We start from the raw sequence: 26,455 nt of genomic DNA on the forward strand, positions 1-26,455 counted from the left end.
GCACTATCAATGTGGCTTGAAAAACATCAGAGTATTTAATTTAAAATGGTTCTGGCTGGGGAATGGCTCCAGGTAATCAGCAGAAGCAAATGCAAATCCTCTGTGGAGGAATGAGTCCTCAATCCGGAGCTCAGATAGTTTCCATGGGAAAATAAACATCTCATAGTAAAAATAAAAATCATGTAAAAAATAAAATCACGTATTTTTACATGTGATTTTAATACAGGAGATGCAGCAGTATGAATAAGAACCAAAAGAAATAACAGAATAAGATCCTCAAAGATATTGAAATACTCAGAGAATATGCATAAATAGCTATATTTAATATGTTAAAAACACAAATGAGATTATTGAACATATCAGTAAGTAACAATAGACTATAAGGAACGACCAATACATGTGAAAAAGAATCAAAAGCAGCTTCTAGAAATAAAACTGTAATAACTTAAATGAAAAATACAATAAAAAAAATTAAGCTACAGATTAGCCATGCTGATGACAGATCCAGGGAAATCAACCAGATGCATCCTAGGAGGACAAAGGACTTGAAAACAGAAGCAAAACTGAAAACCTTGGAGATGATCTGAATTCTAGATGGAAGTAAAAGAGATAATGGGGAAGAAGCAATACTTGAACAGATGCTGGCTGGGAGTTTCTTAAAAATGTTGAAAGATACAGATTCTCAGATCCAGGAATGTCAGTGAATCCCAGGCAAGGTAAATAAAAACAAACAGCACTCAGAGACACCTCACAGACAACACCAAAGGAAGGGAAATAAAAAACCTTCAAAAGCTGCTAGAAAATAAGACAAATCGCCTATAAAGAAATAGTCATTATAAGACAGAAGGTCTATTCCTCAACAGCAAAAATGGATGCCGCAAGCCAGAGTCTACAATGTGCCAAGAGGAATTATCTGGCACTGTAAAATTCTATATTCAGTGAAAATATCTTTCAAAGATGAGAGCAAATTATAGATATTTTCAGACTACCAAAACTGAGAATTTATCTCTAGCAGACTTCACTGAAGGAATTTTGAAATATATATAGCAAGGAGAAAGTCCATGATCCCAAATGGATGATCTTTGGATACAAGAAAGAATTGCTAACAAAGATATTAGCAAATACATGGTAAATCTATGAAAAGCACTGGTTGTAGAATAAAAAATAATGATAATATCTAATTTACGGTGAGAAGAGATAGAACTAAAGCACTGGACAATACAGCACTTAATTGGGTGGAAGTCATCAGCACTAAAGCATTCTCAAGTCTGTATGTTGTGTGGGAGAGAAGAGAAAGGTACTGATTAACTAAGGGATTTGTTAAGTATTAATGATGAAGTAGCATAACCACAAAAAGAATAGAGGGGCATGTAATCATGCAAACAAATGCTTTTGGGTGTATACATAAATAAGGTTATGCAGGAGGTGACAATTGATTGCAATAATTTTGGACCGAGGGGATCCCCTTGTTACAAAAACCTCAGTAATTATGTCAATTCTTTTGTTAAAATGCATTTTAAATATATTTAGCTGAAATGTGAGGCAAAGAAGAAGAAAAAGTTGAAAGCATCTTGACAAACTAAACTGCTTCATCAAAGAATATCAAAAAGAGCTAAAGCTTTCTACATGCATATACCAGAATTCCAAAGAGGTGTTGGAATCTAATAAGCTGGTTCTATAACGATTTAATCTATGTAGCAACAATCAATTCCAGAATGGAAAGGGTAAGGGTTGGCAATTTTAGTTAAGTACATTATAGCAATAGAATTGAACTAGAGCTTACAATATGAGATGTGGCGTATTTCGTGCACAAACTTTCATGCAAAGGACAAGAACTTTCTGATATCTTCGAATAGAAATTTTCAGTAACGATGTATGTTCCTGTGCCACACAAGGGGCCTTGGGGCTGAAGAGTGGCTATTGCAGTGGTAGAAACAAACACAGTGTTTCTTAAATAAAGGCTATGTTATTATCTCTCTGTCGTTGTATTTATTGGCTCATTGAGTGACTTGAAGAAAAATATCTAGATAATAGACACTATAAGACGAAAGAATAAAATGTTCTCTGTGCCTGCGCACTGTGTCTATGCCACTCGAGTAGTTAAAATTTGGCGGCTCTGCTGAAGTGAATTTATGTCATTTTGACTAATTCCAGAAAGGGATATTTAGTGAAATAAATTAGGGCTGGGACTCCCAAGGCTTCTAAACTATACAAATAAAAAATGCTTAGTGTGGGAGATGGAAAAAAAATTGCTTTTTAAGTTACTATTCTCTCCTTTACCCTCTTATACCTTCAAAAAAAGAAAAAAAAAGATCCCCAGGAAAGTGCCCCTCAAAAATCTACGGAATGTGTTACAATTCCTTTTGAAGTGGCCTAATCTTTTTCCTGGTTAAGAAAAGCTTGCTTGTTTTTTTTTTAAAATAAATTAATTTTTTATTGGTGTTCAATTTACCAACATACAGAATAACACCCAGTGCTCATCCCATCAAGTGCCCCCCTCAGTGCCTGTCACCCATTCACCCCCACCCCCCACCCTCCTCCCCTTCCACCACCCCTAGTTCGTTTCCCAGAGTTAGGAGTCTATGTTCTGTCTCCCTTTCTGATATTGCTTGTGATCACAGAACTCTTGTTACTCTAAGTGCTCTGTAGGGAGTGAATGACCTTGGATCACCTTGTCCCCACTTCTGTCTTATAGATAGGGAAACAGAGGCACTTGTTGTCTGATTTGTATAAGGTTACATTACTGGTGGGCCCTCTTCATGTATTTCTCTCTGCTCTCAGGTCCTTAACTCTATTGAGAAACAAAACAAAACAAAACAAACCCCAAATCTCAAACCAAGACCTTTGTGTATATTCTATGCTCCAACACATACATTATTTCATGACTCCTCTCAGTAAGGAGGAGGTTGATATCATTCAGATTTCACAGCTTGCAGACAGAAAGGATCCATCAGGTTCTCAAGTTCTTTTTCTTTTTCTTTCTTTTTTTTTTTTAAGGTTCTCAAGTTCAAATGACAGTGGTAATGATGGGGTCCATAGCCCAGGTCTTCAGACTCCTGAGTCCTTCCTCTTCACCACAAAGTGATAATGCCCCTCTCTCTTTCTCCTTTCCTTTCACCTACAAGCAGTCTCAAAGTTCTAGAGAACCATTTCTAGAACCATTTCTGAAAAGAGTGTTCTCAACCAGGTCTTTCCCTCTATTCCTTCAGTTGCCACTGTAGGAATAAATTCTCTTTACTAAGATGTCCATTTGGATTATAGCAACAGTCTCCAAAAGGCTTCTCGACCCAATGCCCTCAGCAAGACACTGACAGATATAGTTGTTTCTCCAATTCCTTTTGGATCACACTATATCTCAAAGTGTTTCATTATATGTAAACTCTCCATCTGCCTATCATGGTCCTCTCCACTTTGGCTTGACTCCACCTAGAAGTGTTTCCCACTTCTCTCTGCATTTGGCTAATGCTGTTCCCTAAGTCCTAGAATACCTAGTTCCTCCCTTTCTCGTCTACAGAACTGATTCTCATCTTTTAAAGGCTTTTACTGAGAATGCAAGCTCATATCGATGCAACATAACAATCAAACTAACCCAATTGGAAGGGTTTTTCCCTGGTTGTTTTTTGCATGTGTCAGTTTTATCTGCCCATGTTGAAAGATCTTTGAGGACAGGGACCATGTTTGACCTGATTGTGATTTGTGATAAAACTTTCCATATTGGCTATGAAGTAGTCAATCTTAGAAATCAAAGAGAACTTAGAAATATCTTAGCAATCATGGGAACTAGAAATCATCTAGTTCAATTCTTCTGCTTCACAGAGAAGGACAGGGAAACCCCAGGGAAAGTGAGTGACTGGGGCCTCAGAGCTAGCTGTCTCATAATCAACCACTCATCTAGTCCATTACTAAAGCTACTACTGCACGGGAAATTCTCTGGTGGAGCTGTGCTTCTCAGACTTTAATGGACACAACTCACCTGGCAACCTTGACAAAAATGTGGGTTCCAATCCAGGAGGTCTGGGGTGGGGCTTGTGGTTTTGCATTTCTGACTAGCTCCCCAGAGAGGCAAGGATTACAACTCTTTCCCAGACCAAAGAGAATTTTCTAAGTGCTGTCTTGTGTTTCTCACTGGGCCAAAGGGTAGAAAGAACACTCAATATTTTACATGAAAATCACAAAGAAAAATGGAGGAGATACTGGAGGAATTACCCAGGAGATAGTGAATAGGAAAACTCTGCCATTTTCAGCTACCTAAATTATCTCCAAAAATAATACTTGGAGAATAAAAGGCAAGATTTTTTTTTTAAAAGAAGAATTTATGTGAATCAGTTGTTTTTGTCATTGTTATGGTTTAGTAACTCAATAAACCATTTGGGAGATAAGAGGCTAATTAAAACAATGGGATAAAATGACACATTATCTGAACATGTCAATTTTTAAATTAGATTCTTACATCCATAAAAAGCAGGTTAGTCAGGGAACTCTCCAGGTGCTTGCATTGTAACAGCTAACTCATGTGCTGAATCAGCAGCTTTAAAGTCATAAATGGCTGACCCCAGGGCAATTAATAAACGGTCAATGTGATTTGAAATTAGGAGCTATTTTGGTTGTCAAGATAAGCAATTTTGACCATCCACTTGTGAGCTCATTAATTGCTAAGGGATCACCTTACAAATAACAAGAAATCTTCCTGATGGGTATGCTAAATTTTGTCACTTGGGCAGTAATCTGATGTGGTGACATGTGCTTCCATTTATAGATTTTTCAATCATCAGCAGCATCACACTCTACCTCGGACACTGGTGCTGTTAAGTCATTTGGCCAATTTCAGTGCCTTCTCTTGTGAAATGAGGCTGATCCTGACCACCTCACATGACCCTGTGAAGATTAAATTGAGGAAAATCACCTGTTATGGCTGAAAAACCAATACATGTAAATTTAATGAAGGTTACAAACACCTTATAAGTGACATCTGTGTACAACAGGATCCGAATAACTTGCCTTTAAATCTTCAGCAGATATGTTAAAGGAGCACTTTGTTTCTCAACTCTGAGTTATCTGGGGAGTGACTGCTGCAGGTGTTTATCTATATACAAGTACCTGTCAAGAGAGAAAATGCTACCTTGGCTCCAGGTTGCCTAACCCATCCCTCACCCACATGACTTTAGCTCCTCAATTTATAATTTCTAGAGATAAACTGAGCTCCAATAAGTTGCCCAAGCCTAAATAATCTTCTTCTTTTCCTTTCTATCATTAGTGGCTTTGCCTGGCAGGGGAGAGCTAATGTGTGGAGAGCTAATGACACCCAGAACAGCACTTCAAGAATGCTCTATATAAAATAGGGGTTCACTCTAGTCAAAATATATTATTTGATCTGTTCTTAGGTGCTTTGGAGGCCAATGCATACAGCATGATTTTTGAGTTCCAAACACAAACCACTAAATTAAGCTTTGTGAAACTCTATTAGAAAACTAGAATTAGAAATTAGAAAGTTATTTAATTTGAATGGCACATGGCTTCAGTAGCCGAAGCTTGAGTTTTTGCTCTGCCGATGCAGATGACTTCACTGAAGTTTTTTCTAAAGCCATTCTTACTACTTTGCCATTAGTAATATTACTATTCACTTATCAAAACAGGACTTGACTTGACCATGGCCTCACTCTGTACTAAACTGGGAAGTCACAGATGCATCATAGACCAGACAGCGTTGTTCCGCCTTTATAATAACACCCAGGGTGGGCCATGGCTGCGCGTGCACACGTGTGTGTGTGTATGTGTGTGTGGGGGGGAGGGGATAGTCATTACTACTTAGAATAGGCTGAGGCTGTTTAATTAAAATATAATATAATAACAATCTTCCTTTGGAATTCTGAATTTGAGAGCTGGTGGAACAATTTGGCTCTGATAATGAATGAGTCACCTCTTTAGCCCTAAATTTTTATCCCCCTAACTCTGCCCAGATTTTAAATGAAAATGTAAAAGAACTGCAGAATGATAAATCTGGCTAAGCTCCTGGAAACGGTAAAATGACGAATCCTCTTCCTAATACTGTAAAGCCATTTTTAATTCTGGGAAATTATCAGTTTGAACGTAGTGCTTGTTTGGAATAAGGGAAATACCATTGCTAACTCTATTTGAACACTTTTTCTAGTGCTTTTCTTCTGTGGCTGGAGGGGGAAATTTGCCCCATTTTCTTCTCTGTTGAGAGATGTGATAAACATCATTTCATTTTTTTAATTCTTTGTAGCCACATTTTTAAATGACTACTTTTAATTAAATCTTTGGCCAAGGAGGACACGTCATATCAAACTGCTAACACAATTTTGCTGATATCAGCTTTCTGAGTTCCTGGAGTCATTAGTTTTGCAGTGAGAGTTTAATACTTATGGTGGCTTAATGCACGTGAAAGTTCCCTAGAAGGAAAATACTTGGAAAGCAAATGTGTGGTGTCACTGGCTATTGCATTCCTAGTTTGATGACCCACAAAACTTTGGAAATGAAAATGCCATTGCAATTTAGTCTATATTGTTTTTGTGATTCCTCAGCATTAGATACCAGGTACTTTCAGGTGACAACTGCTGGCTGATAAGTCAAACCTAAAGGTTTAGTTAGAAATATAAAACTTCACTGAGCATATAAATAGGTCATAGGGGGGACTCATTACATTTTTCTGCCAGAATTGTTTAGCATAAAATTTTCTAGAGGCAAAGCGATAGGAATTTCCTAAAGGTAAGATGGATTTCTTTGAGGAGGGTTGATTCTTTCCTTCCTTTCCTATAGGTCTATGATTGGGACCAGAAGTTTAAGTGATAAACTCTAGTTTTATTCTCAGTTTCAGAAAGGCTTCTCAAGGGTACTGCTGATTCAGTGGCCTAAAGATTAAAAGGTAGAAAGTGGAAATGGAACAATTACCAAACCCCTCAAATACCTTACCATGCTTATGTAAAGGTGCTTCGTTAGCCACAGTCTAGTGAGTAGCTATTTTGTTTTGGGAAAGGGGATTCATTTAGTTTCAAATTTGGCATGTGTCAGTTGGTGATGATTCCCAGATTAAATATGCCTAATTCAAAGAAAGACAGTTTTTAAAAAATTGAATTCAATCCCAAAGCATTTTAAGAGTATGAGACTGTCGATGCTGTGGTGCTGCCAGCAGACCTCCCCACCCACCGGAGCTTCCCCTACCTCTATTCTCCTGACCCACTGGCAATGATCAGAGAATAAGGCTTTAATCCTGGAAGGCTCAATAGTTAGGGCTTTAAGTGTGACAGTGAGGCAGAGGAACAATTACCTAAATGATATAAAAACTATAATAAGGGGTTCAACTTGATCTAATAAACAGTGAATAGCAAAGAAAAACCTGAAGATAATTACATGTGAATGACTTGAGAGGTTTAAATCCAAGTCCTTAATTAAGTTATACTTACCTGGTGTACTAGTCAGCTCAGCATTAATTGGAAGAGATGATTAGTAGCAAATAAGACTCTGTATAATCAAGTCCAGCACTGTCACTTTTTCTAGATAACTTACAGCTGTAGCCCCAGATAAAGAAGAGCCTTTGAGAGAGGACCCAATGTGTGCTGAGGGGCCAGGCTGCTATGGTCCTCTACGTCAGTTTTAAAAAGTTGCCTGGAACTGGCTCTACTAAGACAATGTCTAACCCAGAGCTTTGGTATCTTACTATCTTCTTCCTTGGTACTGATGTTCTGACTTTTATAAGGCCCCTGAATGAATTGCCAGGTCCTCCAATAGCCCAGGAATGGCATTTGGGGCATGCAGTTTGGTAGGACATGGCTTGGTGTTAAGAGAAGGGAGTGAGGATCCCTCACTCACTGTCAGCTACGAGTGTCTCCTTCCTGGGTCATGATTCTTTGCAAAGTGAGAGAGATGTTGGATCCATTGCTACTGAACTTTCCCAGGGTTGTTGGGCCTGGAAATTGAGAACAGAATACCACAAAGTGCTGGGAAAGGCTCAGAAAATGGTTCTATTAACCTAGGATGTAATTTTACAAAGACCTCCTCCTGCTCAGAGCTTTTGAGTTTAATTAACCTCATCAAATAATAGTAACTGTATACTTCTGCAAAGTGTTCAAAACCCTTATAAGAGAGCGAGAAATGTAACAGTAATTAGCTTCCCCCCAAATCATCTCCTAGAGTCTATACCAAGCATACATGACAGAGGAGAAACAGAGCTGACAGCGAGTCCTGAGGAGCCTGAATTCAAGAATTCTCTTTGTCATGAAATAATCAAATAACTCTCACAGAAGAATTTAACTTCTCTGGGCTCCAGTTGCCTTGTCTATAAAACAGATAGATCGAGATTATTCAGTATTTTTTAAGCCTAGCTGAATAGAATAACCTGGGATCAGGCACATTAAGTTAGTTGACCTGTTTCAGTCATGGTGAATATTTAACCATGCCTTCCCCATCTGAAGACTGACATTCTTTAACAGACAGTAATTGATGATTTTTCCCTTTGTCCAAACTGCATGCCAATTTGTTGGAGAGGGCAAAAAGTAAAGAAGGCACAGATTGGCACAAAATCACCATCCTGCCTGATAAAACAAGACATCTGACCAGTTGTCAGCTCCACCCCTTTGTCTAGACACGAGAACCAGAACAATTCAAGGCCAAGTATTCAAAGTGGACAAAACATTCATTGTGTGTGCATAGCGGGGACGCTTACTTGCTAAATATTTGGTTGTACAAAAAAAAAAAAAAAGAAGAAGAAGAAGGAAAACTGGTCCTCATTTGGCTGATTAGACTCTGAAAGAAAGATTTTTCCTCATAGTGTTTGCAACGAGACCATCTAGGACATGCAAGACCTAATCTCAGTGCCGGCTTCACGGGCGTACAACCAGCATGGTCATACTGCTCAGAAAGGCACTGTTTACAGTTTAATGCTCTACACTTGCTGTCTTGAAAATCTCAACAATTTTATCCTTGAATCTGTTTTGTAAGTCAAGTGTGATGGGATGGTAGAGTATGTGCAGAGGGCTTGGATCCTCAGCTCACAGGTGGTCCAAGGTCCTACATCCCACCTCCTGCTGCCTCCCTGGCACAGGGGATCCCAGCCACCTGCTCCCATGTCTGGTGTCTCAGTCAGTCTAGCCTTCCCACTCCATTCTCACCTGAGGCAGCAATAGAGATTTTGTTCTATCATTACCCACTCTCCCTGACTGGGATCTGAGTGCAGGCGAGGGGAGGGGCAAAGCTGGGTATATTCCCTGTAGCATCTTAGAACAGAGCAAGGAAGTAGCTGTCTCTGCTTTTGGCTGGTAATGCCATGGTGAGGTTCTTAGGTGAGAGGGTGGAAAGTCTCACCCACACTGGATACCGTGCATGCCCCACTACAGAGATGGCAATTCCTTGGTCTATTATTTGTCCACTGTGAGTTGGGGTCGACAGCAGTAGGAATGGGGGATTGCTTTCCCTGCCCCAGGAGGGGGCCTTGATTTTCATTTTACACTGGGATCTACAAACATGTAGCTGACCTGTCCTAACCTGATCTGTCAACAGGTAGTTTGGAGTTTCATCAAGGTACATGGGGCTTTGGGAAGGCTATCAAAGTTCAATGTCATATGTATTCACACTTCCAGAACAGAGTGACAGGTGTGCCTCTTTGAGTTTGTCCTCTGCCATTAAATGTCATAGTATACAGACATCATATATCAGCTATGCAACATGGGGCACAAAGCTTGGTGGCACCATTCCTGCATCCCAAGCCACTTTCTCATCTGTGGCACATTCTCTTTTTTTGGGGGTACACTTCACTTGCAACATTATCATATTCTCATTTCATCTCATCTCATCTCATATTCTTGGCTCTCTGTGGATCCATTTTCATACATTTGCTTTTTTTTTTTTTTTTTTTTTTTTGGCAGCACTTTTCGTATAGTGAACTTGCATGACTTTTAATTAATGCATGATTTCCTGGGGGATCCCCAGTGTATATGGTTTGGATCCCATACTGTGAAAGGAAATTGTGCTGAGTTGGGAACCCTTAATGACTTTGTGTAGGTGAATATATCCCTTGGGTGGAGGAGGATGTTGCCAAATTTCCATTGCCCTTGGTTCTGTATAGGCCAAAACTAATTCTCCCCCCCCCCACCATATTTTTCCCCAGGCCTTACTGGGGGCTGCACATAGCCTCCTCTTCTTTCCCATACATTGCTCAAAACTATTTGTACCCTAAAACATAGCTCAGAATTGATTTTCTTGGAAAAAAACTATGAGACTACCTTAGTCAGCCATTCTTAGTGAAGAAAATCCTATAAGAGTGGGGGAATAGAGGGAAAGGGGAAGAGAGAAGAGAGGGAGGGAGGTGGCTTTTTTGCACATTTTTAGCCTGTGACTAGTATGAAGTGACTTCCCTTACATTTTGCAGTATGCTTCTCTAAGCAAAATTTCCTCTCCACACTCAAAGAACTTCATGCTGTGCCTTAGAGCAGCCACCTCCAACTGCTCCACTCTCCACTAACTCTGTTAGAAGCAAGCTTGTTGAAATATAGCATTTCTAGAATTTCCAAAAACATATGGTGTACTTTTCTCCTGGAAAAAAAAATCTGTCAGCCAAGTAGGGAGAGGTTCATGATGAAAGCTGAAATTTAGAAGCAACAACTCTTAGAAGTAAAATTTGTATTATTTCCTAAAGCCACTGTTCCAAACAAAACCCTTTTCATATGGAGCTCTTCTACTGAGAACATTATTGAACACAGCTGCTTGGAGCAAAAGCACTCACTTTAGATGGCAAGATCTCTGTTAGAACAGGGAAGGAAACAGTCTGGGATGATCATTTCTACCTTGAATTGAGAGAAGTGCTAGTTACCAATAGAACAAAACAGAAACCTAAAGATTTTTTTTTTTCAATCAAAGGAGACAGAAAAACATGCCATAAAGATGAGACCCAGAGAGTAACATAATAGAAGAGGATCACTATAGAAAGTTACTTGTTATTATTAATAATAACAATAGTCACTGCATCTGATATCATACTAATTATTTAAAAATCCTGGGAGGAAGTTTTTCTTTCCCCCATTCTATAAAGGAGAGCAGAGAGGCATAGGGGCCAGGTCATCAGAGCCGGTTGCCCAGCCTGGATCTGGCAAAGGTGGGATAAAGCCCAAAGACTAAATCTCCAGCTCTTCACCTCTCCTTTGCAGGCTGTGAGAAAGAATTTGGGAAGCAACTAAATGGTTTTCTGATTACCATAGCTTTGTTGGAATGGCCACCTCCTTGGAATTCAATGGTTCCAAAAGCATCCGTCGGGCTGAGTTGAGTGTGCTTGCTGATGGACCACTTCTCAGACTGGATGTCATTTCGGGAGAGGCGACTTTCATTTTTCTCATTCTGAAGAACGGAGATACTGGGAGTGAGGCCCACATGCTGGCCTATTAGACGCCCACAGCAACACCTGCAGTAGAAAAGGTCAAAGTGAATTCCTGTATCTGCCATTATGGGATCACCCACTAAGGCAAGCTGCCAGAGAAATCTACAGACCATAGCGAGCCAGTCATTCCTCAGGCAAAATCCCACAATGTGGCTATACTAGGCAAATAGTGAACTCAAGATTTACCTGACACACAAATTTTCTTTTCTGCCCACCCCCCCCTCCTCCTCCCTACCCGCCCCCCCCCCCCCACACACAGCACCCCGCTCTTCATTTTCCTTTAGCTGGATAAGCTATACCATGCCTCCCAGCCTTCTCCACCCACCCCTTTCAGACCTGCCATATGGTTCAGGATCAGAACCTGCGAACAAAAGCCCTATAGATTTTTCTACCTCTCACTCCTCCCCTCTATCAAATCTTGCATGAAAGCCATGGCATAACTTTGAGGGAAGAATTTTAACATGCACATTTAAATAAGGACTCTCACTCATATGTGAGTCACAACCTAACTTGTCTTTCCTCAATTGACATTCACTGTCAAATAGCCAATTCTGAGAATAAAAACCTAAAGCTTAAGTGTTCCTGAAGAAATGATGAAAATGTTAGTCACAAGATATCTGAAAACAGAATTCATTCCTCACATCATGAAAATGTCCTTCATACTTTTCTGCTACCACTATTATAACTATTAGTAATAATAGCAATACATATCCTTCATACTTTGAGACACTATTATAACTATTAATAGTAATAGTAATTAATAGTAAAACATAGTTATCAGTTATTAAATACTAACAGTGTCACATTCAATTTATGAGTAAAAAATTGCATTTTTGAAGGTTAGGAAATTTGTTCAAGGTTATGTAGCTAGTCTATATGACTCGATAAGCTGTATTTTAAATTGCTTGATTATGTTGCCTTTTCATAAAGGCATTTTCAGACATTCATATGTTACTGCAACCTGAAAACTTCCTATCTCAGATGCTGCTAACCTTTAAGGCAAAATCAGAGAGGTCACTAGGATATTGAAGATAAGGTAAGTAGTTACTAAAAAATGTGCTTGGATGGGAATCTGAAGGTCAGTCTAATTAGTAATCTATTAGGAGTCTTTTATTTAAAAATCTCTTTTTCATTTTAGCAGAGAATATTGGTACAAAAAAGCATTTTGATGAAATGCTTAAAAATCAGTAACCATACTAAAAATACGTATAACCCACTTATAGACAGTGATTAATTCCTTCCCAGTGGCGTATCTGTTATTTTGTACAGGCTCTTGGAGAATTAACTGAAGGCACAGCATATTATGTGGTGTATACATCTAAGATTGCTTCAGAGATGCCCAGCAAAGATAAAATAAAATGATCTTTGACTTCGGATCCCTTGCAATGGATAGTGTTACTGTTGTAATTTTGTTCCTGTAAATGCTACTCTGTGTTCTCACTTCATTATAGAAACAGCAAGATTACCTATGGGGGTCTTTGGTGCTGGGTATGATGTGAACACATTCTCTCTTATAAAATGCTCTTTCTATCCAGGATTTCTGAGCCTGGAAAAAAAACAAACAAAACAAAAGAAGAAAGGTGAACATAACCTCCAAGTACTTTTGACTAGAAAGTAAAATTTCATAATCATGTAATAGACTAGTATCTCATAAACTGAAATGAAATTGCAGTTACTTCACACATAAACACGGCATATAACAAAATCAATTGCTGCCAGAACCTGTTGATTAGGTTAACATTATAATATTGAGTCAAAGAAAATGACCTTAAAAAAAATGTTAGTGATGGAACCATACACAAATTCTTAATGATTTTTAAAGGTCAGAAAAACAATACTATTTACGGAGGAAATGAAAAACACAGAACAGTATGCTTATAGCCCTGTACATAACAAATATTCAGTGGTGGGAGGAAATATATGTAAATAAATACGAAGTTCTCATGGCTAGCACTTCCATTTGATTTTCCTTGTAGAAAGAAAGAGAAATTGCAGCACCTGGGTGGCTCAGTCAGTTGAGCATCCAGCTCTTGATTTTGGCTCAGGTCATGATCTCAGGGTCCTGAGATTGAGCCCTGTTTTGGGCTCCATGGTCTTTGGGGAGCCTGCTTGAGATTCTCTCTCTCCCTATCCCTTTACCCCTCCTCCTACTCTCTCTCTCTTTAAAAAAAAAGAGGGAAAGAAATGGTAAGAGAATTATACAACTCAAGAGCCCTAATCCATCATAATGCTTTTCCTAAAATCCTAATTAACAGTGCTTAAACACAGAAGGAGAAAAGGAAACGGAAGCATAGGAAGATAAATGTCTTCATCACAGTTTAGAACTTCACAGGTAATTGATGCCTTTGGAAGGAAGAAAGATAGCACTTTTCTTTTTTAAATTCCACATGTCTTTAAGCATAGGAAACACAGCTTCTTAGAATAGGCACTGTTGGGATTGTCCACCAGGAAGTCCGGCCATTAAGATTAGGTTCCCAGAAGGACAAAGGAAGCTCCAGCAAACTGTACCATCTTTGTTCCAAAGCATAGTGTCCATCCCGTAGCCCTTTACCTCTTTCTTTACTAGCTTTTAAAATAGCAGAGGAGTCTCCCATGAGATCCTGCAAGCTGCTCAGAAGATCCCTTCTCTAAGCATTTAATACGGAAGTTGTTAAAGCACCCTGTCAAGTTATTTCCATATGGTATTATCTTTTCTCTAACACAGTATCAGGACTAAATTCGTACTCTTGAAATATACAGGGCCAAAGTACAATTTAGCTGTTTAGTTGGCCTCAGTGACCAGTGTTAACTGTTACAAACCCCCATATGTTGGCGATAATTGATTCTGATTCTATCAAGGACTCAAATATCTATGTAAACTGTGTGAAGGTCTGGTTTGCTCTCAACCCTTAGTCTCCCATCTCCCTCCTCTCTCATGATGGAGCCTATGCAAACATGCAGCACTGAAGGCAGTAGTTATCTCATATGATAAAGAACGTTGTAAGAGTAGCAAGGCAGGGAAGCTTGAGGAGCACAAAGGAGCTGCATCCCGTTTCAGTCATGATCACAACTGGGTCACATAATTTCTCAGTGTTTATGCATTGTCCACATGAAGAGGAGCACATATCCTGCCTCAGATCCCTGGATCCAGGTGGACCTCTGCACCCTCTAACCACAAAGTTAACATTTGGAGTTCTGTTTGTCAGCTGGACATGAAGAATGCCCCAGTGTCTAATCACAAAGATTTTTCTTCTCAAATATATAGGAAAAGTTAGTGGCTGCATCTTTGCCACAGAAATGAGCTGAGCAGCGTAGATAAACCAGGCTTTATCTTTGTGAAAAGCCTGTAAGTTAAACTATTCATAGGCTGTGATTTTTCCTAGACACTGAATACCTTCATTGATAACATCTCTTGGCAGAAAGATGGTAAAAATATTCCTCACTGGACATCTGAAACCAACGTTCCCTACACCTCGGGGAGCAGAAAAGGGAGAAAGCCCTTTCCTTTCTTCTTTGTGGCCTACTTTGGCTAGAATTCAGAAGGTTCTTTTGGGGAAGCATCTGCAAATTTGGGGGAGTGCCCATCAACTCTCCCAGAGAGAAAGAAGGAATGGCAGTGTCATGGATAGAGCATGAGGTTTGCCAGTAGAAAAAGTGGCATGAGTGGAACTCCATGGTATGGACAAAGCCACATTATTATTGTGGTCCTCAGTTTTTCTCATCTATAAAATGGGCACAGTAATAATAGCTGACACATCAAGTTGTTATCATTAGTATTTGGGTACCATGTTTCACTTCAAGGGAAGGGGCCAGTGCTGGGTTGGTTCTGGTACTAAAAGTTCAGATGCAGGTTCAGACAAGAGCACTATGAATCTACTATAACTGACCTGACCTGGTTTGATTTCTCTTTGCATTGGGGATTTTAGGCTCCAAGGATATTTCACATTTATGAAGGGCTCATCATGTGCCTGGAAAGTGCCCTATGTGTATTATCTCCATGGGTCCTCCTAAGAACCTTATGAGGAAAGGACTTCTGTTACACCCATTTTACCACTGAAGAAACAGGCTGAGAGATTCAGCAGGTACGTGTTAAAGCCAGAGTTTGACCTTATGCAGTCTGACTATAGAGTTCACACCCTTACCCACTCTGCTAAACTGCCTTTCCAAGTTATATATTGTTGATAGTAAATGCCCTTAATCTGGGCAGTGCCATCGGGGCATGCCTGGGAGTGCCTTGGTTTATGGACAGTGTTGGAGTCCTAGAGGCATGCCTTAGACCCAATTCATACTCGCATCTTTCCCTCCTCTTTCCCCTCTTCTGTCTCCACACGTGAAGTAAAACATATTCTGCTATGTCTTCTATCTCACTCCTTAGGATAAAGGACTGGGGTGTGACATCAGGAAGACATCGTAAGAGGAGCAAGAAGTAAAGGAAGAGGGGAATCATTATAATGGCTCTAACAAAGAAATGCAGTTCCAACAGATTCCTAACTTGAGAACCCGGGGGACCATGACAGATGAATTAGATATCCCAAGGATACCTTGATCATTTGTCTCACTCACAGATCCCAGTTTCAACCTGGAAGGCACTGGGAGTTTTACTGAGAATTACTACTACATAGAGATTGCCAACTTGCTAATTTTTTAAAATAAAATATCTTGACTTGTGTCAGTTTAGCAACTTAGTTACCTTCTTAATGGTGAAAAACCTATTTCACTGTTACCAAAAGGAAACAAGATCAATTTCCATCTCTTATTACTAGCAGATTAACCATTTCCCTTGCCAAGGCATGGGAAATTGGAAGGGGGTGGGGAACAAATGTAATATAATAAAAATCTTTCCAACATCCATAATTGAATTGAATTCTCTCTTTTTTTTTTGAAAAAGAAAAGCAGAATACATAATAGAAAGACTACATGTATAACACATGAATTAGGAATTCTACAAAATATCGTGCATAATTGATTATGCTCTACTGTGGGCTTTGCTGTACTGTGCTTTTATTCAGCTCTTCAGTGTGGGTAGATAATAGATTTTTAAAATTATTTTCTTGGGAGCGGGCAAATTTGATGTATAATCATGGTTTAACTTGTTCCTTAAACTAATTCCCTTTGCTTTTGTCCAAAGGCTTTGAACTGCTCTGCATGAGCTTCATACTTGGCTTCAATATCCAAGTAAGTTAGCTCAGAATGGCTATCCTTGTTGTTTGAAAGCATGAAATAGTTTTGACATGCCATGTTTCTCACTGACCCTTTAATTCTCTTCTAATGCAAAACTTCAACAGACAGGTTTGCCCTAAAATCTTTTCTTTTTAAATAGGCTTCAAAAGTCTCATGTACTCTTAGAAAAGATGGCTTCCATCAGACCCCAGAAAATCGCTTTGTACTTTCTTTTCTAAAGGTAGAACGGTCACATCACCATGACTGAGTTTGTAATGGGCTATTTTCTTTCTTTCTGCATTATCAGTCATGTGTGATGTGTAATAGGGAAGTGGTTTCAAAGGCTAATAATTAAAGGACATCGTACTGAAAACAAAAATGAGGACATTCACATTTTGAATTAAGTATAATGATTACCCTCAAAGAATAAAGTACTAATTTTGAAAGTAAAATGTACAGTCAATAAAGGACAGAAATGATAGAAACAAACAGAAGCTGTAAATATTGCTTTCCAAAGGGAAAAAAATAAGTTATTTCATTTAGTCAGGTTTCAATTCTTTTTCACAAAGCTTCTGCTACAAACATTAGTTCCCCACATTACTCCGATACTTCATACTCCCAACTCTCCACCAGCTACAAGATCAAGGACTTCTCTAGGCAGGAATAGTTTACAAGTACATACATCAAATATGTACTAAATCTGTCTCCAGAAAATCTTGGAAACTACAACTGCAATCACCCTGTAAGAGGGTAATGTAACAGGACGACAACAACCCAGACCAGTAATCACAAGATGAGAGAAAGAAAAAAAAAAGAATTCCCTAACTTTATAGAACAAATCCAGTGAAATTTCACTATGCCCTTATTTTGATACTCTCCTGTTTCAAACGTACACTCTGTCCTAATCAGAACAAAACACCACAGACCCAAAGGGACTGAATACCAGTGTTCATTTTTGACTGTAGCTTTCCTTCGGCATCAACCTGGGTATTCCTTTGGTCTTCCTCTAGGTCCCTCCAATTCACTATTGGGAGGTTGAACAAGAAGAAAATGAGCCGAAATCATTTTACCTGAGCACTGGCTCTGGGTGGTGGCAAAGGCAGTCCCACGAGCAGCTCCTGTTGCTTTCATTTTGCTGTGTCTGGGGCTGGTCATCCCGTTAATAATGCTCTTATGACCGCCCACTGGAAAAAAAGCCACTTGCCCAGCTCTTCCCCCAAGAGACGTTTCAAGTAAGCAATGAACTTGGGTAGATTAGTCCCTTGGAATGTGCCGCTCTGGGATTAGCCTCACTAAGAATCCCATGGACATTCCCTTGCAGCCCTCAAACACTGCTTGATTTGAACATCTAATCTGACGCCAGAAGAAAAACAAATCCCCGGAGAGATCGGATTTAACTGGCACAAGTCCTGACAGGCTCTCCCCCCTTTCCTTTTTCCATTTTCAGAGAGAAGGCTTCTGAAAGTGTGATAAGGTGCTCTGAGTTCTGAAAAGTTCAACTCGGGAAAGCAAACCCTTCTAAGGAAACAGTGTATTAACGCTCTGAGTGGTTCGAACACACAAGGGGCATTGTTCCTTCCTCCCCAAAGAAAGGAATGATAGCATTTCTTTAAAGAGGAACTGCTAAAAACTCTGCATGTTTCAAAAGAATGGTTTGGTCCCTGAACATAAGCCCAAGGAGAATAAAGTTGGGCTTTGCCAGTGGTTTTCCACAACTTCTAAAATGTCAATAAATGATAAAATTTGCCTGATTGCGCTTCTCATCCTTGGCCCCTCCCTTGCAATTGCAAATGTGTGATTAGAAACCTCTACTTTTCCATTTACCTTGAAAAAGAGATGAGCAGTGAGCATTCCAGCAAATGGATACAGATTGAAAGCAGTGACAGCAGGATGGTGGTTTTTGTTTTTTGTTTGTTTGTTTGTTTTTTACCTGCGGTAGCCCAACTTGGAACTTCTGGCTCACACAAAAGGGGCTTACAAACATCACCTGAGACTGAATTTTTCAGATAACAGTAGTTATTACCTAAATAAGTGAACACATTGGGAGAGAAAAGCGCTCCAATATCAACAAGGCAAAAATACTTATTAAAAAAAGTAAATATGTAAGCATTGCATCTCCTAAGGACTTCTCTCTCCACACAGGCAGATGTCAGAGCAGAGAGGTGTTTGTGGTCAACAGCCTGGGCTAGCCTGGGCTGTCAATCTTTGAGGGCAGTGCCAATCTGATCTTCGTTTTTCCTGAAAATACCTAGTATGTGTTATGTGAACATACATGGGGAGTCATAGCATGAACCGGATGACTTAAGCCAAACATGGATGGAATCCTTACCCTTCTCATTGTTTTTCTGCTGTTTCCAAGATTGATCTTCCAACTCTGGTCTGTGACATACTGAGTTTCCCCAGACACAAGAATCAATAAATTACTTAATGACCTTCAACCAAGGAAGTGATATGGTAAGCAACAAGTAAATGGAACATCAGACTGAGCTTTAGCATTAAAACCATGATGGAGAAGTCCCTTCACTTGTCTGTAGGAATTTGGCTACAGAATAGTATGTAGTGACAGCCTTGAAAATGTGCATCCCCTCTTTCCATGCAGCTGGAATCCTCCCACACATTCTATTCTCAGGGCATCACTGGAGATGTGAGCACACAAAGATGTTCATTGCAGCTTTATTTATAATACAGAAAAACTGGAAACACAAGTCCATCAATGGGAGGCTAATTAAACTATGGTTCATGCCATTTGATGATGATCATAATCAATTTTTAGAAGACTAATTACATAGAGAAATATACATATCTTTATATTCTTATGTGAGAAAAGTGGGCATAAAATAATAAGTGAAGAATAATTAGAAATTTTAAATGCATATAGACGTAATTGGTAGGAAATACTCTGAAGCAGAAACTGTGGCTAATTTTTATTTTCTTCCTTTTGCTTTTCTATATTTTCTTTCTTTTTTTTTTTGCTTTTCCATATTTTCTAATTTTTTTTTCCTCCTATAACCATATATTTGTAGTCCTAAAATGATCTTCTTTGTGGTCAGAAAGTTTCCAGATTTTTTTTTTTTTCATCTGTTAAGTTTCAGATAACAGGAAGTCACTGGGAGGAGAAGTTCAGGAAGTGACTTAAGAAGAATTCAGTCAAAAAAGAGACTGCCTGGCTGGCTCAGTCAGTAAGCATGCAATCCTTGATTTCAGGGTCATGAGTTTGAGCCCCACATTGGGTGTAGAGATTACTTAAAAAAAAAGAGAGAGGGCTCTGTGGGGAATATGTGAAAAGAAAATTTCTGTAAAGTACTGGTGAGACTTCTAGAGGTTGAAGAATGAGTGGGGAAGGGAACAGAGAAAAGAAAGAGAAAAAACAGAAGTAGGAGAAAGAGAAGGGGAAAAAGGGGGAATGAGAAGAAGAAGGGGACAGGTGGTAGGCAGGTAAGCAGGAGAGAGACATGGAGCTGGTAGGCTGTAGACTCTCCATAAGACTAAATACATTGGTTACAGATGATCGCTCTGATGTAGGAGATACTTTAAAAATTCAGCTTTCTTCACCCTTCTTCCTCATCAGACACTACTTCAACCCTTTATCTGACTTATTTTAAATCTTGAGTTCACTCACATTCATACTGAGCCCTTTAAATGTCACTCCTGTATTTCTCTTAATTCTATTCTCTCTAGTCTTACTTATATATATTTTTCCTTTTTTCTTACTTCTCCTTTTTAGAGAGAAATATTTGATAGGGACAAGAATGTGAGACATCTTCCACGAACTTTTTACCAAAGACAAAAATATTATCACCAGAACCCCGAGCATTTTTGTTTACGAGAAAGGGAAGCTGCAGGTAAAGTCAGACAGTGATGTTTTCACATGAGGTCACAGATGATCTTCAGGACCCTTTGATTTGAGAAGGTAATTAGTTCCAAAGAGACTTGTAGCTCTGGGCCACACTGTCCATATGGATCTTTTTAAAATCTTGTGCATCACCCAACAGTGCAACTCCTGACAGGGTATATTTCCAGCCTGTTTCAGATGTAGTTTAGAAAGAATATAATTTGAATACTAACAAGAGGAAACCACAAGGGTAATGCTAACTGTGGTTGTTCTTTATGTAGTGGCGGAGTACCTTATTCTCCTAATTCATCATTAAAGAAAAAAAAAATCACACTCAAATAGAATATACCAAAAACTTTCCACTGGTACCTAACTCAATTTTAAAAACGGAAATCAGATTTTTTTACAAGTAGAAACTAAGTTTTAAAATGGAAAAATGCATATTTCACTGTTGTAAAGATGTCCAAAGCAATTTTTTCCCCTGTGATGTCCACATTGGACGACAATAGCAACAAAGCATGACAGAGAGTAGGAGTCAGCAAACATTTTCTCGAAAGGGCCAGACGGCAAATCATTTAGGTTCTTTGTGGGCCACATAATCCCTGTTGTACCATGAAACTCTGTTCTTGTAGCACCATAGGCAACATACAAACCAGCCAGCATGACAGGCTGTGGGCTGGGATTGGTGTGTGCTAGTCAGTCATTGGTATAAGAAAAGGGGGAGAATGGATAAAGAAGCTGTGGTCTATGTATACAATGGAATATTACTCAGCCATTAGAAACGACAAATACCCACCATTTGCTTCGTTGTGGGGGGACCTGGAGGGTATTATGCTGAGTGAAATAAGTCAATCGGAGAAGGACAAACATTATATGGTCTCATTCGTTTGGGGAATATAAAAATTAGTGAAAGGGAATAAAGGGAAAGGAGAGAAAATGAGTGAAAATATCAGGGAGGGTGACAAAACATGAGAGACACCTAACTCTGGGAAATGAACAAGGAGTAGTGGAAGGGGAAGTGGGCAGGGGGATGGGGTGACTGGGTGATGGGCACTGAGGGGGGCACTTGGTGGGATGAACACTGGGTGTTATGCTATATGTTGGCAAATTGAACTCCAATAAAAAAATTAAACACACACACACACAATTATTAGCTACTCCATGTTGTCTTCCAAAAAGTCCTTTTGGGTTTTTTTTTTTTTTCTCAGCAACTGTATGTAGAGAGGGGAGTGGGGAGATGGGCCCTGGGTGTGCTACACAACTGAGGAAGCACTGACCTTTGCCTCCGCAACTAATAATATACTGTATGTTAATTAATTGAATTTAAATACAAAAATATAATTTAAAAATTTTTAAAAAAAGGAAAAGAAAAGGGGCCGGTCTGTATGATGGGCTGCAGGGGAGGGAATGGTGGTTCTAAGAACCAGGCCTTAATGGCACCATTCCTTGCAATTCCTGGCTCTTTCTCAAGCATGTCGGGCAAGTTCTCACCCAGGTGCCAGGATCCTGTTCCTTCTACCTGGACAGCTCCAGCCTCAGCTATCCCACATCTTGTTCCCTGAACACATCAGGGACTGCTGAGAAGCTTTCCTTGACCAGCTATCTCAAGGCTCACTGTGTCTTTCTCTATTCCCTTACTTTTCTCTGTATTTCTCACAGCCCTTCACATTACCTGGCAGTATGCCATGTCCTTATGTCGTTGTCTTTTGTCTCCGTCCCCTCCTAGAATTAGAGTTCTTGAGGGCAGTGATTTTATGTTATGACTTCTGTTGCCCCGGCATCTAGAACTGTGTTTGGGATATCAGGGGCATACATAGGGACTTAGGCACATCATCTGACTCACTGGCACATCAGTTTCTCAGCTGTAAGATGACAGAAGCAGATGGACCTGTTCCTCCTCAAGGGGCATTTTTAGGGTGGTATCTTGATGGCCACTTTTAATAGTTGGGTTTATGTTAAAACATAATATATAAACAATCAGTAACCCTGCAACTTAACAAATGCTATTGCTCTGGGACATACATTTTCCCTTTTGGAGTTGTGAAAAGATATTGAATAAATTTGAGTAAAAATCATTTGTAGGTAAAAGAAAAATGATGATGTATCAGAGAAGTGACTGAAGTTTGGGAAACACAGGACCAATCTCTCTTAAATGTTCCTTGTTCTTATTCTATTGCTTGAAAATAAATATATTGTGGCCTCTAATATTCAGAGTTGCAGTTGACCTATAAAGTAAAAAACAATGCCAGAGAAACATCAGAAAGCCAGTGGCCTCCAGAGAATGCTGCCACCAGCGTATTCTTCCTAAAATAACTATCAGGCCATCCCTTGGTCAGTTTCCTTCCATGGTTCCTCATCACCAGCACCATCAGGTCCACTCAGTATTTAAAATCTTTAGGATCTGGCTCTGGAGATATCTTTATTCAAATCTTTCAATTTCCCTCCAAATCTTTGAACACATTATGCTTCAGTAAACTAAGTTGTTGATTGTTCCCCAACAGACCAGACTATTCCAGACTTCTCAGCCTTTGAAGATGCTGTCCCATTTGCCTAGACTGCTAAGTTCCAGCTTCTGTACTTAGTAAATGTCTCTTCGTTCTTCCAGACTCTACAAAATACTGTGTTCTCTGAGAGGCTTGGCTGGCCACTGCCAAACACAATGAATCATCACAACCACTGTTCCACCTCAATTAGGGGAAAAGTCATACAGGGTTATAATTATTCATTTTCATATCAAAATTTATAATCAGGCATTGTCAGTTTCCACTATAAATACTCAGTACGCTGGGTCTGTTATGGTGCTGCATCACCTAGAACATGTCCCTTCTTCCCTCTTTTTGTTAACTTGGCTTCTATGGGAATATGAAGTCTTCATTTTTAAAAAATATTGATTTATTTACTTTTTATTTATGTATTTATTTAGAGAGCATGCGAGTGCAGAAGTATGGGAGGGAGAGGAAGAAGCAAACTCCCTGCTGGGCAGGGAGCACCCCACACGGCTGGATCCCAGGATCCTAGAGATCACAACCTGAGCCGAAGGCAGATGCTTAACTGACTGAGCCACCCAGGTGTCCTTGAATTCCTCATTTGCAATAAATCATCTTTGGGGAGTAATTCTTTGGGGACTGAAATTATTTGTACCAAAATTCACTTTATAGCCTCTACACTTAAATCATATACACCAGAACATAAAGTCAAATTATATTTTATCACCAGATTGGGAAAGGATTCAATAAGTTATGCCTCACAATTATAAATCAAACTCATTTTTTATCAATAGGTCATGCCATGTAAATTATAAACACATTCAGACTTTTTATGCAGAGGTAATATTAATATATATATATAATATATATATATATAAGAATATTAATCTCGAAGGGAGTTTTCATAAACCATTTAAAAATATATTCCATGTTTCTTTGGAAGACTGTTTCTTCATCATAAAGCAGCTAATCACTGCTTGGCAATAACACATCATATAAAGAATTCTACAGTTCACAGAAGGGTTTCGACAAATAGCATTTCATAAATATTGACAGCAGCTCTGTAAGGCAGGTATTATAAAATTCCATTACCCAAATAAAAAACTGGGGCTTATAGAAGTTATTACATCATGCCAAAGTTATCCATCAGCCATCAGGCTTAGCCTGCTAGGTCCCAAGCCCTTGTGCTTCCTTCCATTAGGATACAGAGAACCCTACGTTCCTTTATGCTCTGTGACTGATTTTAAGGGTGCCGAAAGATCTTTGTCTTCCTTATAGTAGAATAAGAGCATTTTAATCATCCCAATCTTAATAAAAGTATACACATTTCATCAAGTCTAACAGACTATCAAAGCACTGATGAGGATGTACGTCTTTATTTCAAAAGTATCCTACTTAGAGTCACGGATGGATGATTTGTTCCAATGTAATAGCTGATTATGAAACATACTCTTAGAGGCTTTACTGCCTTCATTGATAAAAAAAACAGAACTACAGTGGTACCTACTTTATACAACTGGTGTACATCTCTAAAAGGAAGGATAAGATAAACCTCACCCAGAGAAGGAGAAAATGAAAGAGGAAATTATGACCAACAAAACTATGAGAATGAAGTTTGACACACTCCACAGAAGCCAGGAAGTTTGAAATGATGAGTCCCTTGTTAGAAATATCTGTGTAATAGTATGGGGGCATGACCAATGATGGGATGGGAGCAAGTGGTGGTTTCCATACTCATGGAGTCAGGCCCCATTGGAAATACAACTTTGTTTTCTGTCGAGTAAATGAGGAGGAGCTGGGGCCAGGAGACATCTACCTCTATGCTCTTAATTCTGTTTGCAGTTCACTACTCATTCCTGCACTGTTCTGACTTTGTCAGGAGCTGAAGCGAAAGAGGCCTGGTCTGGAAATGGAAACATTCTGTGTTATGAAGAAATGTGGAATTTATGTGACCAATTGTATCACAGATTCAGAGGCTAAGTTCTATTTTGTTTACCTCTCTCACCCTAGAAGGAGGAAGATGTTGAGAAGAGGGTGAGGATGGTTACCTAGCTGCACTTGTAGTAGAGTTCCCCCATCAGGGTTCACTGCTAGGGGAATCAGTGTTTCTTTCTCTCTCCTTCCCTCATCTACTCTCTCTATACATATATACATGAATACATAGATATATAACATTTAAAATATATACAAATATATATTCCTATTTTACTTTTTTTTAAAAAAGACTTTATTTATTTATTCATGAGAGACACAGAGAGAGAGGCACAGACATAGGCAGAGGCAGAAGCAGGCTCCCAGCGGGGAACCTGATGTGGGACTCGATCCCAGGACTCCAGGATCATGACCTGAGCCAAGGCAGATGCTCAACTGCTGAGCCACCCAGGTGCCCCTCTACATTTCTATTCTTATGTTGATAATAAATAGCTAATATATTCTATATTCTGTTACTATTTTTATATCATACTCATATTTTCATATTTGTTTTAATTTTACACATTTTATTTAGAAAATATTTTATAACATTATATTAAAGCATATTTATAATATAACATAATATTTACATATACTTCTAAATATTTGTACATGTATAAATTTTTCAATTATTTTTAGTTTCTTTATCATCAGTCCTAACTACTTTAAAGTGTTCTGGTTTATCTGAGAGCCTGATTTATCTTGATCAATGAGTGATTTCAATTCTTGGGTCAAACTCTTTATCCTCACTAAGGACAGACTTAAATCTGGCTCTGGGATTTTATTTCTGAAATCCTGATTTTCTTTATCCACTCAAAGCCGTTGTAAGGCACTGCCTGGTGTAAGCATGACTGATCAGGAGTCCTGAGATACGCATCCTACCCATGGCTTGTTGACAACTATGCATGTGACCTTGGGCAAATGACTTAATCTTGGTGATCTCTTTGGTCATCCCCAGTTCTTAGAGTTGAGGATTCAGGGAATCAGAACCCAATAGCTCTGCCCTCATTAGTGTGTACAGAGTACGTGTAGAGACATTTTGAAAATGAGTTTTTTTTTAATTTTGATTTTTACAGATTCATGGAAACATTATTCTTTTGATAACAAAAAAAAAATGTAGCAGAGCACAAAGTTTTGTGCCTACCGAGACAAAGTACATAAGGAGATTTGAATTAACAAATAATCCCTGAAAGAATTCTCAGTAGATGCCAACCATTCTTAAGAATGCCCCTGTTTAGTAATCTGGCACACCCGAGAAGTTCTAATTCTGTTTCAGTAAGACTCCAAGTATTATTAAGACATTATTATAATTAATAATTTCACATTTCTAGTTCTGCAATTGAGAGAGTTTTGAAGACCAGAACTTGGTGTTCTCTTGCCCTCACCCATCACCAGATGATGAATCAAATCTTGGTGATCATTCAGGTCAGAATATGCAGAGACAGCCCATGATTTGTACTTTTTTTTTTTAAACCTAGCAATCAAGAATTATTTAACTAGAGAGATTGAGATCAAATCAATCCCATTTTTATCATTAGAAGCAAGTTATAAGCAGACAGGTCCAGCAATGTAAATGTGAAGCTATTCCTATCACTCTCTGGAAATGAAAAATTATTAGATATTAAGTTAAAGCAGTGTAAATGT

At 39.0% G+C, this 26,455-nt stretch overlaps 1 protein-coding gene across 30 annotated transcripts in view; it reads right to left on the reverse strand.

Moving 5' to 3' along the window:
- Nucleotides 1–26,455, reverse strand: part of TRPM3 (transient receptor potential cation channel subfamily M member 3) — an 862,465-nt gene that overhangs the window by 231,006 nt on the left and 605,004 nt on the right. For 23 of the 30 annotated variants that reach the window (XM_072762579.1, XM_072762569.1, XM_072762536.1 and 20 more), the window contains exons 2-3: nt 12,850–12,929; nt 11,203–11,407 (exon numbers count right to left, since the gene is read on the reverse strand). In XM_072762579.1, coding sequence (XP_072618680.1) covers nt 11,203–11,407; nt 12,850–12,929 — 285 coding nt within the window. Of the gene's footprint in view, nt 1–11,202; nt 11,408–12,849; nt 12,930–17,592; nt 18,020–26,455 lie in introns of those variants that run through there. The other 7 variants (XM_072762584.1, XM_072762542.1, XM_072762537.1 and 4 more) reach the window with 3 other exon arrangements.

Source organism: Vulpes vulpes, chromosome 1 (genome assembly GCF_048418805.1).
Source record: "Vulpes vulpes isolate BD-2025 chromosome 1, VulVul3, whole genome shotgun sequence".
Classification (NCBI taxonomy): domain Eukaryota; kingdom Metazoa; phylum Chordata; class Mammalia; order Carnivora; family Canidae; genus Vulpes; species Vulpes vulpes.